The sequence below is a fragment of the Scyliorhinus canicula genome, chromosome 16 (genome assembly GCF_902713615.1).
Source record: "Scyliorhinus canicula chromosome 16, sScyCan1.1, whole genome shotgun sequence".
NCBI lineage: Eukaryota > Metazoa > Chordata > Chondrichthyes > Carcharhiniformes > Scyliorhinidae > Scyliorhinus > Scyliorhinus canicula.
In genome coordinates, this window is record NC_052161.1 from 69,095,496 (window position 1) to 69,108,360 (window position 12,865).

Consider the following 12,865-nt stretch of genomic DNA (forward strand, 5'->3'; position numbering starts at 1 on the left):
CTCCAGGACATGGAAACCTGGCTTTGTTACACAGTCTGGCCTACACGTGACTACATGGTCGACTCTTGGTGCCCTCCGAAGTCATTCACCAAGCCATTAGTCGCCATGACAACAGGGATCAGACCGTAAATGCAGCCTTTCTAGTCCCATCCATTTTTTATTTTCAGCTGCTTGAGAGCGATTCACATTTATAAGAGCACAGGCCTAAGAGGCTGTATGATACCACATATACAGCCCCGTAAAGACAGAGTCAGGAATACTTTACTGGAATGCAGTAGTATCATAGCAGTGAAATATTCCCGTGGCGAATGGATGAGAGATTTTGGTTTTCTATGGATTGCTGAAAAAGTGACATTTTGTCGAAGTTTATTGTCCTGCACTCATTCGGACAATTTGCAAGAATGCCAATTCTTAAGTGAATGGTGAATGGTTCTGATGTGTACAAAATGTAAAGCGTCAACAAAATGTCTCTTTTTTTTCAGCAATACTCCAGTTCTGTACGACCAAACAACTATTTACTGTGATTTATGATAGTATGTATTTTTGTCCATAACTGCAAGAACATAGGAATTAGGAGCAGAAGTAGGAAATTCAGCCCTTCAAGCCTGCTCCGCCATTCAATCAGCTCATGGCTGATCGCTTCCTGGTCTCAAAGCCACCTCCCCACCTAGAACAAAGAAAATTACAGCACAGGAACAGGCCCTTCAGCCCTCCCAGCCTGCGCCGATCCAGATCCTTTATCTAAACCTGTCTCCTATTTTCCAAGGTCTACTTGCCTCTGTTCCCGCCCGTTCATATACCTGTCTAGATGCATCTTAAATGATGCTATCGTGCCCGCCTCTACCACCTCCACTGACAAAGCGTTCCAGGCACCCACCACCCTCTGCGTAAAAAACTTTCCACGCACATCTCCCTTAAACTTTCCCCCTCTCACCTTGAAATCGTGACCCCTTGTAACTGACACCCCCACTCTTGGGAAAAGCTTGTTGCTATCCACCGTGTTCTCCATATCGCTTTAACCCATTTTTAAAATCAGAAATATATATATCTCCACCTTGAAGCCATTTAATGACCCCGATTCCAACGCACTATGGGGCAGCCACTTTTCTTGAAATTTGCTAAATGGATAAACTTTTGTCCTGAAAGCAAATAGGTGTTTAAATGTGTTTTTTTTTCCTGTGAATTCTTGACGGTGGCCTTTTGATGTTGAATGAAGCTTTGATCACATGATGGCCTTGCGTACATTTCTAAGACACATGACATCCAAATGCAAATTGATTTGTCAATTAAGACGAATAAGATGAGGGAGGCGGTATTTTCACTCTCTCCACCTTGTGACCATGTTGGAAGACCCACCCATTATATAATGACTAAAAGCTACTGGACAGGAACAAAAAACAATTTAAAATCAAATGGAATGTTGACCCTCAAGGGGCTTGGAATGCCAGGGGACCGTAGTTATGTTACAAGTGTATAAAGCTATGGTTGGACTCCGTTTAGAGTAACTGGGCACTGCACCACAGGAAGGCTTTATTAGACTTGAGGGAAATACAACAACAACTTACATTTTTATTAAAGAGTAAACGTCCCAAGCTGCTTCACAGGAATGTTGTCAAGCAAATGTTGACACGCATGTAAGACAGTATTAGAGCAGATTGGGAAAAACTTGGGACAAGGAACTAGACTTTAAGTAGCATTTTAAAGGAGGAATTTATTTTCAGTAATTCAAAGGATGTGGGCTTCGCTGGCGAGGCCAGCATTTATTACCCATCCCTAATTGCCCTTGACAAGGTGGTGGTGAGCTGCCTTCTTGAACAGCTGCAGTCCACGTGGTGTAGGTGCACCCACAGGAATTCCAGAGGACATTACAGATACAGCGAGCAAGAAGGCCATGGGAGGATTTCACAACAGGCACGAGAATTTAAAAATCCAGGCCTTGCTTAATTGGGAGCCTGTGTGTGTCGGTGATGAACATCTCTTGGTGTGTATTGGGGCATGGCCAACAGAGTTTTACATAGCCTCAAGTTTACAGAGGGTCAAATGTGTGAGGAGTGAGTAGTGGCAAAGGTATGAATGAGGGTTCCAGCAGCAGATGAACTGCGGAAGGAGCAATGACGGGTCATTTTATGGTGATGAAAACAGACCCACATGGCGACAGCTCGGGTATGAGGTCGGCAGCTCATCTTGGAAGCAAATGTGGTGCCCATGTTTTAATGTCAGACGCTTGCCAGGGAGAGAGGGATGGAGTCGGTAGCTAAGAAATGGAGTTTGGAATACAGACTGAAGTCAGTTTGATTTTTCCCAATATTAAACTGGAGAAAATTTCTGCTCGCCTAGCACTGAATTCTTTTTTTTAAATCATATTTTTATTGACGTATTTGAATTTTTTTTTATCACAGTAACATAAACAATGACATCAACATGGTATAATAAACATTTCTCCCTCCCCCCAACCCCCGCCCCCCCCCCCCCCCCCCCCCCCCCCCCCCAGTCCAATCTTCACGCACCTCAACCATACAACAACAACAATCTTGCCCCACACCCTTGGAATACTGCATCTGCTGACATTTTCATTTTCCCCGAGAAAGTCGACGAACGGCTGCCACCTCTGGGTGAACCAACTATTGACCCTCTTAAGGCAAACTTTATCTTCTCCAGACTGAGAAACCCAGTCATGTCACTAACCCAGGTCTCTACACTCGGTGGCTTCGAGTCTCTCCACATCAACAAGCCCCGTCTCCGGGCTACCAGGGAGGCAAAGGCTAAGACGTTGGCCTCTTTCGCCCCCTGAACTCCCGACTCTTCTGACACTCCAAAGATCGTTACCTCCGGACTCGGCACCACCCGTGTTTTTAGCACCATGAACATTGCCTTAGCAAAACCCTCCAAGCTTCGGGCATGCCCAAAACATGTGGACATGATTTGCTGGGCTTCTCGAGCACCTCTCCCTCCCAGGTACTGGAAACTACTCTATCCTGTATCCCCCGTGGCGGCAATAGCGGAAAGGCTGGCACCTGTTTTCTCAGGATGTCTCGCACCTGCAAATACCTAAAACCATTCCCTGCTGGCAATTTAAATTTATCCTCCAAGGCTTTCAAGCTGGGAAAGCTCCCATCTATAAATAGATCCCCCATCCTTCTAATTCCTGCCCTTTGCCAATTCCAGAACCCAACATCTAGCCTACTCGGTACAAACCTATCCTTATTATAAATCCGGGTCCAAATCAATGCTCCCTCCACTCTCTTATGTCTCCTCCATTGCCCCCAGATTCTCAAAGCCACCACCACAACCGGACTTGTGGTGTATCGGGCCGGCGAGAACGGAAGAGGTGCCGTTATCAGTGCTCCCAAACTGGTGTCTTTACACGATGCCGCCTCCATCCACTCACATGCCGACCCCTCCCCACTACCCACTTCCTAATCATGGCTATATTAGCCGTCCAGTAGTAATTACAGAAGTTCGGCAGCGCCAACCCACCCTCCCTCCGACTGCACTCCAGCAACACTTTCTTCACTTGCAGGTTTTTACTCGCCCACACAAAGCCCAAAATAATCTTGTTCACCCGCTTGAAAAAGGCCTTGGGGATGAAAATGGGGAGGCACTGAAAGACAAACAGAAATCTGGGAAGGACCGTCATTTTCACGGTCTGTGCCCTCCGCGCCAGTGATAGTGGTTGCATGTCCCATCTCTTAAAGTCTCCTTCCATTTGTACTACCAAACGGGATAGGTTTAACTTGTGCAGTAACTCCGATTCTCAGGCCACCTGGATTCCCAGATATCGAAAGCTCTTCCCTACCATTCTAAGCGGCAGCTCTCCCAGTCTCTTCTCCTGTCCTCTTGCCTGGATCGCGAACATCTCGCTTTTCCCCATGTTCAATTTATACCCTGAAAAATTGCCAAATTCCCCAAGATTAGCATTACTTCCTCCATCCCCTCCAGCGGGTCCAAAATGTACAAGAGCAGATCATCTGCATCGAGTGAGACCCGGTGATCCACACATCCCCCTCCCCCGAACCAGCCCTTTCCAGTTCCTAGAGGCTCTTAACGCCATGGCCAACGGCTCTGTGCCCAGAGCAAACAGTAGCGGGGAGAGGGGGCACCCTTTCCTCGTCCCTCGGTGTAGTTTAAAGTACCCCGACCTCAGCCGGTTCGTACGCACACTCACTACTGGTGCCTGATAGAGCAACCGCACCCAGTCAATGATGCCCTCACCAAACCCAAACCTTCCTAGCGCCTCCCGCAGGTAATTCCACTCCATCCGATCAAAAGCCTTTTCCGCATCCATCGCCACCACCACCTCTGCCTCCTCTCCTTCTGAGGGCATCATAAGAACATTGAGCAGCCTTTGAATATTGACCGTGAGTTGCCTGCCCTTAACAGAGTTGTCTGGTCTTCCCCTATCACCCCCGGGACACAGTCCTCTATCCTTGTGGCCAGTATCTTAGCCAGCAGGTTCTAGCACTGAATTCTGGGCCATCAAATCTGATCATTTGGAAGTAGCGCTTAAGGATTGAGAGAGGTGCCAGTTAGGTGGAGCTGGCTGTCATCAGTGTATATGTGAAACATGATACTGTTTTCAGTTGATTTGTAACCCTTCAAGATATTGACATTCCTCCAACACTGGCCCCTTGAGCATACCTGACTTTAATTGTTCCATGATTTGGTGGCCATGCCTTCGACTGCCTTGGAGCCCAAGTCCTGTAATTCTCTCTATAAACCCTTCAAACCTTACTTCCACCCTCTTTGTTCCTCCCCCCTTCCGATATTCCTTAAAACCAACCACATTGAGCAAGCTTTTGGTCACCTGCCTGACCATTATCCTGAGGTGGCTCGATGGCAGCTCTTATTTGATAAAGTCCTGCTAAAGTGCCTCGGGGTTTATTTGTAATGCTAAAGGCACGACATAAATGCAAATTGTTCTCAATTAATGTTTTTCTGCTGAAGTAACTGAAAAGGACATGTTTAGAAACCGCAGACAAGTGATGAGCAGCGTTGTTTGTACTCGAGTGTAGCCAAATTTTGAAATTTAATTCTGATTTAGGTTTGTTCTTTTCTATAATGTTGGCAGTGTTTTTTTGCTGATTGGAGGTGAGGGCTTGCCTCAGTAGGAGTGCACTGAACCTTTTGTTAATGCTGTACTCCAGGGCTGTCTCCCTCTTGTGTTGATGTTTGATATGAAGGAAGATATTGAAGTGGAGCCACAGCGGATCACTCAGTTAATGGAGCAGTTGGATGTCTTCATTAGCATCAAGCCAAAGCCCAAACAGCCCAGTAAGGTATGCAATACTGATGAACTTTCTCTACTTACCAAGCTCGGGGTTTCTTTATGACTCTGATCTGATAAAATTCAAATAACTGCATGTAAGAGGAAGGAAGAATGCCAAGAACAAAGGTCCAACTGAACAGAAACTAGAGTACACATTCAGCCCCTCGAGCCGGTTCCAGGATTCAGTTAGCTTTTCTGTGAAGAAATGCCTTCTCATATCACCCCCTGATCGGTCTAGCTTCAATTTTAATGCTCTGGCCCCCTGGTGCTGCACTCCACCAGGGGAAACCGTTTCCCTCCAACTACCCGATCAGATTTTTTTAATGAACTGATGCACCTTCCGTTGTTCACCCCTCAATTGCTGTTGTCTATAGAATAAAAGCTCAGTCTGTGTAACCTGCCCTCATAATATAACCCTTTTAGACCTGGTATTATTCTCCTCTGCACCAAGGCCAAAGGTACATACAAATTAGGAGCAGGAGTAGGCCACTCGGCCCGCAAGCCTGCTCCATCATCCCACAAGATCATGGCTGATCTGCTTGTAGCCTCAACCCCACGTTCCCACCGAACCCCAGTAACCTTTCACCCACTTATCAAGAATCTATCCAACTCTGCCTTAAAAATATTCAAAGACTCTGCTTCCAGTGCCTTTTCAGAAAGAGAGTTCCAGACACTACCTTCTGAGAGAGACACTCTCGCCTCATCGCAATCTTAAATGGGTGATACTTTATTTTGAAACAGTGACCCCTAGTTCTAGCTTCTTCCATAAGGAGAAACATTTTTTCCACATCCATCCTGTCAATACCCTTCAGGATAATATATGTTTCAATCAAGTCGCCTCTTATTCTTCAAAACACTGCGGATATGTCCAGTAAATCATCCCAGAACTGCTTCCAGCTCATTTGCATCCTTTCTTAAATAAGGAAAACAATACAGTACTCCAAATGCAGTCTCACCAAAACCCTGCATAACTGAAGGATAGCCTCTCTGGTTTTGTAATCAATTCCCCTCACAACAAACAATAACATTCTCTGAACTTTCCTAATTGCTTGCTGTACCTGCATACTAGCTTTTTGTAATTCAGACACTTGGACACCCAGATCCCTCTGCATTTCAGAGCTCTGCAATCTCTCACTATTTAGGTAACAAGCTTCTTTCTTATTCTTTCTGTCAAAATTAATCATTTCTGACATTATACTCCATTTGGCAGATCTTTGCTCACTCACGTAACCCATCTATGTCCCTTTGTCCTCTTCACAATTTACTTTCCGACCTATCTTTGTATCATTAGCAAATTTAGCAACCATAGCTTCAGTACTTTCATGCAAATCATTTATATAAAGTTGAGGTCCCAACACTGATTCCTGTGACACACCCTCATTACATTTTACCAACCAGAAATGGCACATTTATGTCTACTCTTTGTTTCCTGTTAGCTCGCCAATCTTTATTCCATAGCAATATGTCCTCTACACCATGAGATTTTTATTTTCCACAATAAGCTTTCATGTGGCACAAATGCCTCCTGGAAATCTAAGTACAGTACATCTACTGGTTCCTCTTTATTCACAGCAAAGAACTCCAATAAACATATAAAACATGATTTCCTTCCAGAGGTACAGGTACAAGTGACCAAAGGCACTCGAGGACAGTGGAGAGTATTGAGAGCATTTATAAATCCTTGTATATAATCCTGTTTGTAACTGTTCCTCGAGATTGGGTTATATGTGCCCAAGCCGTTCTCTCTGGGGTTGATTCAGCATATTCCCAATATCTCTGTTATTTATGGGAGAATTACACAAATAGTCTGATAGCCCAATGTTCATGCCATTTTCAAGTAGATAAAGGGATATTTAATCCATTGGGCTGTGTGACATTGAGTTGTTTATGGAAGAGTGTGTTGGTGGGAATGGAGGAGAAGACCGAAGAGGAGGCACCCTAAGGATGTCTTCACCTGCATCTAACTATTGGAAAACTACGGGTAGACTATTTAGAAATAAACTTTGACTCCATAAGATCACAAGGCGTGGGAGCAGAAGTAGGCCATTCAGCCCATTGATTCTGTTCTGCCTTTCAATGAGATCATGACTGATCAGTTCTGATGACCCTCAACTCCATATTCCTGCCAGGTTTATAATGTTTTCATTTTGCAAGATAAGTGACTGAAGGAATACCAGACACATGGGAAGACTCCAAAAATGCCTCCTTCAACCTACCAACCCCATACCCATTTAGACTCCACCTCAGAGTACATTTTGACACAAAGCATGGAACCGACCAGATATCTGGACTCTGAGTTAGCCTATTGTTCTGATCCCCATGGATCATAAACCGAAAACACTGAATTTACCAAATGATCGCAACAAAACTGAACAAGATTTGAATAAGTTTAACTTTGGTAAACAAATCAACATAAATTAAACATGAATGAATAGATAAATATAAGTATAAATTGCACATTAAATAGCAGATACAAGAGATGAAGCTCACAGGTTTGCTGGGCAGTCCACTTGACATTTATGGCCCAATTTCTGCCACAAAGTTCTTCAAAGCTCTGAACATCTTCCAGTAGACTTCCAGCTCGTTTTCTTCAAGGACTTATGGAGCGATCGTTAACGATCAGCAGTTCCCAGCCAACCTGAAGTTCCACAGGTACAATCTTCTCTAAAATGACGTAATTCTGCAGAACTTCCTCAGCTCTGCTCATGATGGTCTTGACACGGATTGACAAAACACCTTTTAGCCGAAACCTCAGTAGTTATCCTCTGCACTCTTTGGCCGGTGTTGATTAATTAGTTCCCTTAAAATAACTGAAGCAGCGACTGTAACGTTACTTTCCCATCACCTTCATTTCCCAATCCTGCTTTCCTATTCACCTTTTCCCAACTGCACCATTGAGTGATCTGAGCTAGTTTTGTAATAACCTCTGTTCTAGAAAAAAATAGCACAAAAACATAGTCAACAGTAATCTTTATAGGGTGGCACAGTGGTTAGCACTGCTGCCTATGGCGCTGAGGTTTCAATCCCGACCCCGGGTCACTGTGTGGAGTTTGCACATTCTCACCGTGTCTGCATGGGTTTCACCCCCACAACCCAAAGATATGCAGGTTAGGTGGATTGGCCACGTTAAATTGCCCCTTAATTGGAAAAAACTAATTGGGTACTCTAAATTTATAAAACAAAAAGTAGAGAGGAAGGAACTTTTCCCCTTATTAGAGTGGTCAATAACCAGAGGGCATAGATATAAGGTAAGGGGCAGGATATTTCGACAGGATTGGAGGAAAACTATCCAGAGGGTGGTGGAAATCGGGAAATCACTGCCTGAAACGGTGGTAGATCCAGGAGCCCTCAAAACATTTACGCATTTAGATGAGCATTTGAAAAACCATAATCCCGGGGAGAAATGAGAGGCAGAGTTGGGAGGGGAGATCAATTGAGGAGTATGGAGTGAGGCACTGCGAAGGGTAAACGGGACCTCCTTGTGCAAGGATGAACCTGATATAGTTTGGGGTGGTGCACAGGGTGCAAATGAATGGGTTCTTTCAGGGGGTAGCAGATGAGTGTGAGAGGTGTGGGCGGGGGCCAGCGAATCACGTGCACATGTTTTGGAGTTGCGAAAATTTGGGAAGATCCTGGCGGGAATGTTCACTGCCTTAGCCAGGATAGTAGAGGAGGTGGTGGACCTGGACCCTTTGACGGCGTTATTTGTGGTTTCAGAGAATGCAGAGCTCATGGAGAGGAGGAAGGCCAATGTCGTGGCCTTCGCCTATCTGATTGCACGGCAGCAGAATTTGCTGGAGTGACGCTCGGCATCGTCACCGGGTGTAGCGGCATGGTTGCATGACCTGTACAACTTCCTACGATTAGAGAAGATAAAGTATAAGTTAAGGGGCTCTTCAGGGGGGTTTGAGGAAAGGTGGGGAATGTTTATGACCATGTTTGAGGGGTTGTTCGTCGCAAAGGGGGGGGGGGGGGCGGGGGAGGAGAGGAGGGGAGGGGTGGGGTGGGAGGGTGAAAAAGGGGGAAAACCTGTACAGACTGCATAGTTGATTGTTGGGAAGTATGCTTCCCGGGGTGTTTATTTGCTATAACCTGCTTTGATACATGTTAGTAATAAAATACATTTAAAAAAAAAGAGAAAAAACATAACGCATCCTGGCCGACCTTCGACCCACCCCAGCTGACCTCGCGACACATGCCACATTCGCTAACCTTGAATACGAAAGGGGAGCTTGATTGGCCCTCACGATCTCACTCCAATCAGTTTCATAGGAGGAGAGGACAAAGTGTACATCAAATGCAGAGTTCACCCAGTTCCTTTGTGCTGTCTTCACCTTTGTGAGAACAGAGAATACAACCTCGCACATGTAGGCCATCGTAAAGGGCAATAGCAAAAAATACTTGTTTTACTCAGCAGTGGATACTCCTGGGAGATGCTACTCCAGAATGCTGACAGCCTCATGGACGTTGTGTTTTTAAAGTGCTACCACAGGTCAGGTGCAGCAGCCTGATCTTTTCATTTGGAATCAGCTATAAGTTAACAACTGACTCTGGGGTCTCAACCTAAAAAGTAATTTTTCACCCACTACTTCCCTTTCAAAATCTGAAACTTCTCTCGTTTGTCAGTACTTCCCTGCATGTTACACACATAGGCTTTGCATCCTTGTTTGCATTGGCACAATTGACAAAACCATACCTTAAGAAATCTTCTTTATACTGCTTTGTTCCCAAGTTAAGTTTCTTCCTTGTAGGCTGTTAACCAGAGGCAGAGGCCCTGGAACTCTGTACTGAGTTAACACGAGCACTACTCTGCCCTGTCCTAGACTCTCCTGGCAGCGCTCTCCAGATTCAGATGTGAGATCCTGGCCAGTAGTTACACTGCCTATTTGTGTCTCTGGCTGTCTCTTTCTTGTAAAAATATGATTCATCTTCACAGTCCTCTTGCCTTGCTTGCCAGCAGCTCGAAAATGAGAGAAGCTCTCCTCCACGATTTGGCACCAAAAGCACATACATGTAGAAGATGCTTGACATTAGGTGTACACGCAGGGTATGTGACCTGCTCACTGCTGCCGCTAATGGCCAGAAGACTGCACACAGCCTTATTTCTTTCTCATTTAAAAGATGGTGGCAGCCGCCATTCTCAATAAAAATGCTGTGCAGCAGCCAATCGCTCCGTGACCACTTGCTGGTCGCGACCCACACTTTTAAAAACAGTCCAAAGATGTTCAGGTTAGGTGGATTGGCCATGATAAATTGCCCTTTGTGTCCCAAAAAAAGGTTAGATGGGGTTACTGGGTTACGGGGGTAGGATGGAGGCATGGGCTTAAATCGGGTGCTCTTTCCAAGAGCCAGTGCAGACTCAATGGGCCGAATGGCCTCCTTCTGCACTCAAAATTCTCTGATCTATGACATTCTGTGCACCTTCTCAAATGGTCATGTCAGAAGAATTATGTGTGGGGGTGTGTTTACTTTGAGGTTTGTATCTCCTATACAGTCGTGTGTACCTACAAAGGCATGCTTGGTGGCTCAGTGGAATATAATCTCTGTGGTTTCTGATCAGAAAATTTATTTTCCAAGTGTTGCCAGACATGTCTGACAAATACTTGTGTATTTCTCTGGGATCATTGACTCATTTCTGTCTCAATATCAAAATGCAAGCTGGTTGGAATTTACACTTATTCAAATCAAAATCAGGGATTATTTCACCAAATACATCTTGGCTATGCCAGCACATCAATTTTGGCTGCATTAATTGATTTCAGGATTTAAACCACACTGGTCTCTTCCCGACGTTCCAGTGCCAAGCACCATGGTCGAATCCCAAATGCATCTGCTGGCCCAGCATTTGTGGGGCGACAACATCAAGAGTTAACATTTTGTGTTCCAATATGACCCTTCTTCATAAGAGTCTGCCCCACAGAAGACTCATATTGGACTCGGGACGTTAGCTCTTTCTTTCTCCATAGATGTTGCCAGCTGAGTGTTTTGAGCATTTTCCCTTTTTAGTTCAGATTTCCAGCACTCGCAGTCTTTTGCATTAAATCTGGCGGCCGTGCGTTTCATACTTCCAAACAAACCTGTGGAGCAATGGTCTTCAGCTTCAATTGTTTCAATTCCCCTGCCTCCTCCTCCTCCTCAAGACCTGTTTCATCGGTCGTGGCTGAAACATGTGAACTTGCCTCCTATTATCTGTGACATCACGTATGCCAATTATCCATTTAATTGTGCTTAATTGTGTGAATGTTAAAAATCCACAATGCTGTTTTTAAGGTGGTATGAATTTGATCTCTCGCTCTCTCTTGTCAGTCAGTGATTGTGAAAAGCGTGGAGAGGAATGCTGCAAATATGTATGAAACAAGAAAATGCCTCCTGGGTTTGGAAAACAGTGGTGTTGCTATGACAACAAATGCACCATCAACAATCGCCTGCCCCATCGGACTCTCCTGTCATGGACTCGATATCCTGGCTTCAGCTGGGCTCGGCCTTGCTCAGTTAGGTATGCGGGTATTTTGATACACTTTGCAGAACTAATGCAACATGTGTACTGTTACCTTACTGAGTCCCAATTGCTATCAACAATGCAAGATTTCTAGATCATTGAAATTGTTTTGGGTCTATGCAGGTTTAAGCAATATTGAACCAGGCAGAGATGGTGGTGTTGTCGTAATCATAGTCATAGAGGTCTACAGCATAGAAAAGTCCCTTTGGCTCATCACGTCTGCACCGGTCAAAAGCAACCACCTAAGTTTTCTAATCCCATTTTGCAGCACTTGGCCCATAGTCGTGTATGCCTTGGCATCACAAGTGCGCAACTAAATACTTCTTTAATGTTATGAGGGTCTTTGCCTCCACCACCCTCCAGACTCCCTCCACTCTCTGGGTGAAAAAGGTTTTCCTCACAGCCCCTCTAAACATTACCTTAAATCTATGCCCCTGGTCACTGATCCCTCCACTAAGTGGAAATGTTTCTTCCTGTCTACTCTAGCTCTGTCCCTCATAATTTCATACATCTCAATCACGTTCCCCCCTCTGCTCCAAGGAAAACAATCCCAGTCTCTTCGTAGCTAAATCTCTGTAGCCCAGGCAACATCCTGGTAAGTCTCCTCTGCAGCTTTTCCAGTACAATCACATCCCTCCTATAATGTGGATTCCAGGACCGCACACTCTAGCTGCGCACTAACCAACGTTTTATACAATTTAAGCATAACCTCCTTGCTTTTAATGGCTAATAAAGGCAATTATACCATATGCCTTCTTAACTACTCTATCTACCTGCCCTGTCATTGGACTATTAATCCAAGCTTTTTCTCTGAAGACACGGGTTCAAGTCCCACCATGGCAGCTGGTGGAATTTAAATTTGATTAATAAATTTAGAATATGAAGCTAGTCTCCATAATCATGGTCATGAAACAATTGTCGATTGTTGTAAAAACCCATCTGGTTCACTAATGTCCCTTAGGGAAGGAGATCTGTCGGCCTTACCTGGTCTGGCTTACATATGACTCCAGACTCATAGCAAGGTCATTAACTTGTGACTGCCCTCTGAAATGACCTTGCAAACCACCGAGATCAATGCCGATTAGCGATGGCTTTGCCAG

General features: G+C 45.0%; 1 protein-coding gene across 4 annotated transcripts in view; it reads left to right on the forward strand.

Annotated features, from left to right (window-relative positions):
- The window catches only part of bicc1b (BicC family RNA binding protein 1b), a 331,511-nt gene that overhangs the window by 272,304 nt on the left and 46,342 nt on the right, over positions 1–12,865 (forward strand). For all 4 annotated transcript variants that reach the window (XM_038822313.1, XM_038822312.1, XM_038822314.1 and 1 more), the window contains 2 exons: positions 5,145–5,276; positions 11,573–11,762. In XM_038822313.1, coding sequence (XP_038678241.1) covers positions 5,145–5,276; positions 11,573–11,762 — 322 coding nt within the window. The remainder of the gene's footprint in view (positions 1–5,144; positions 5,277–11,572; positions 11,763–12,865) is intronic.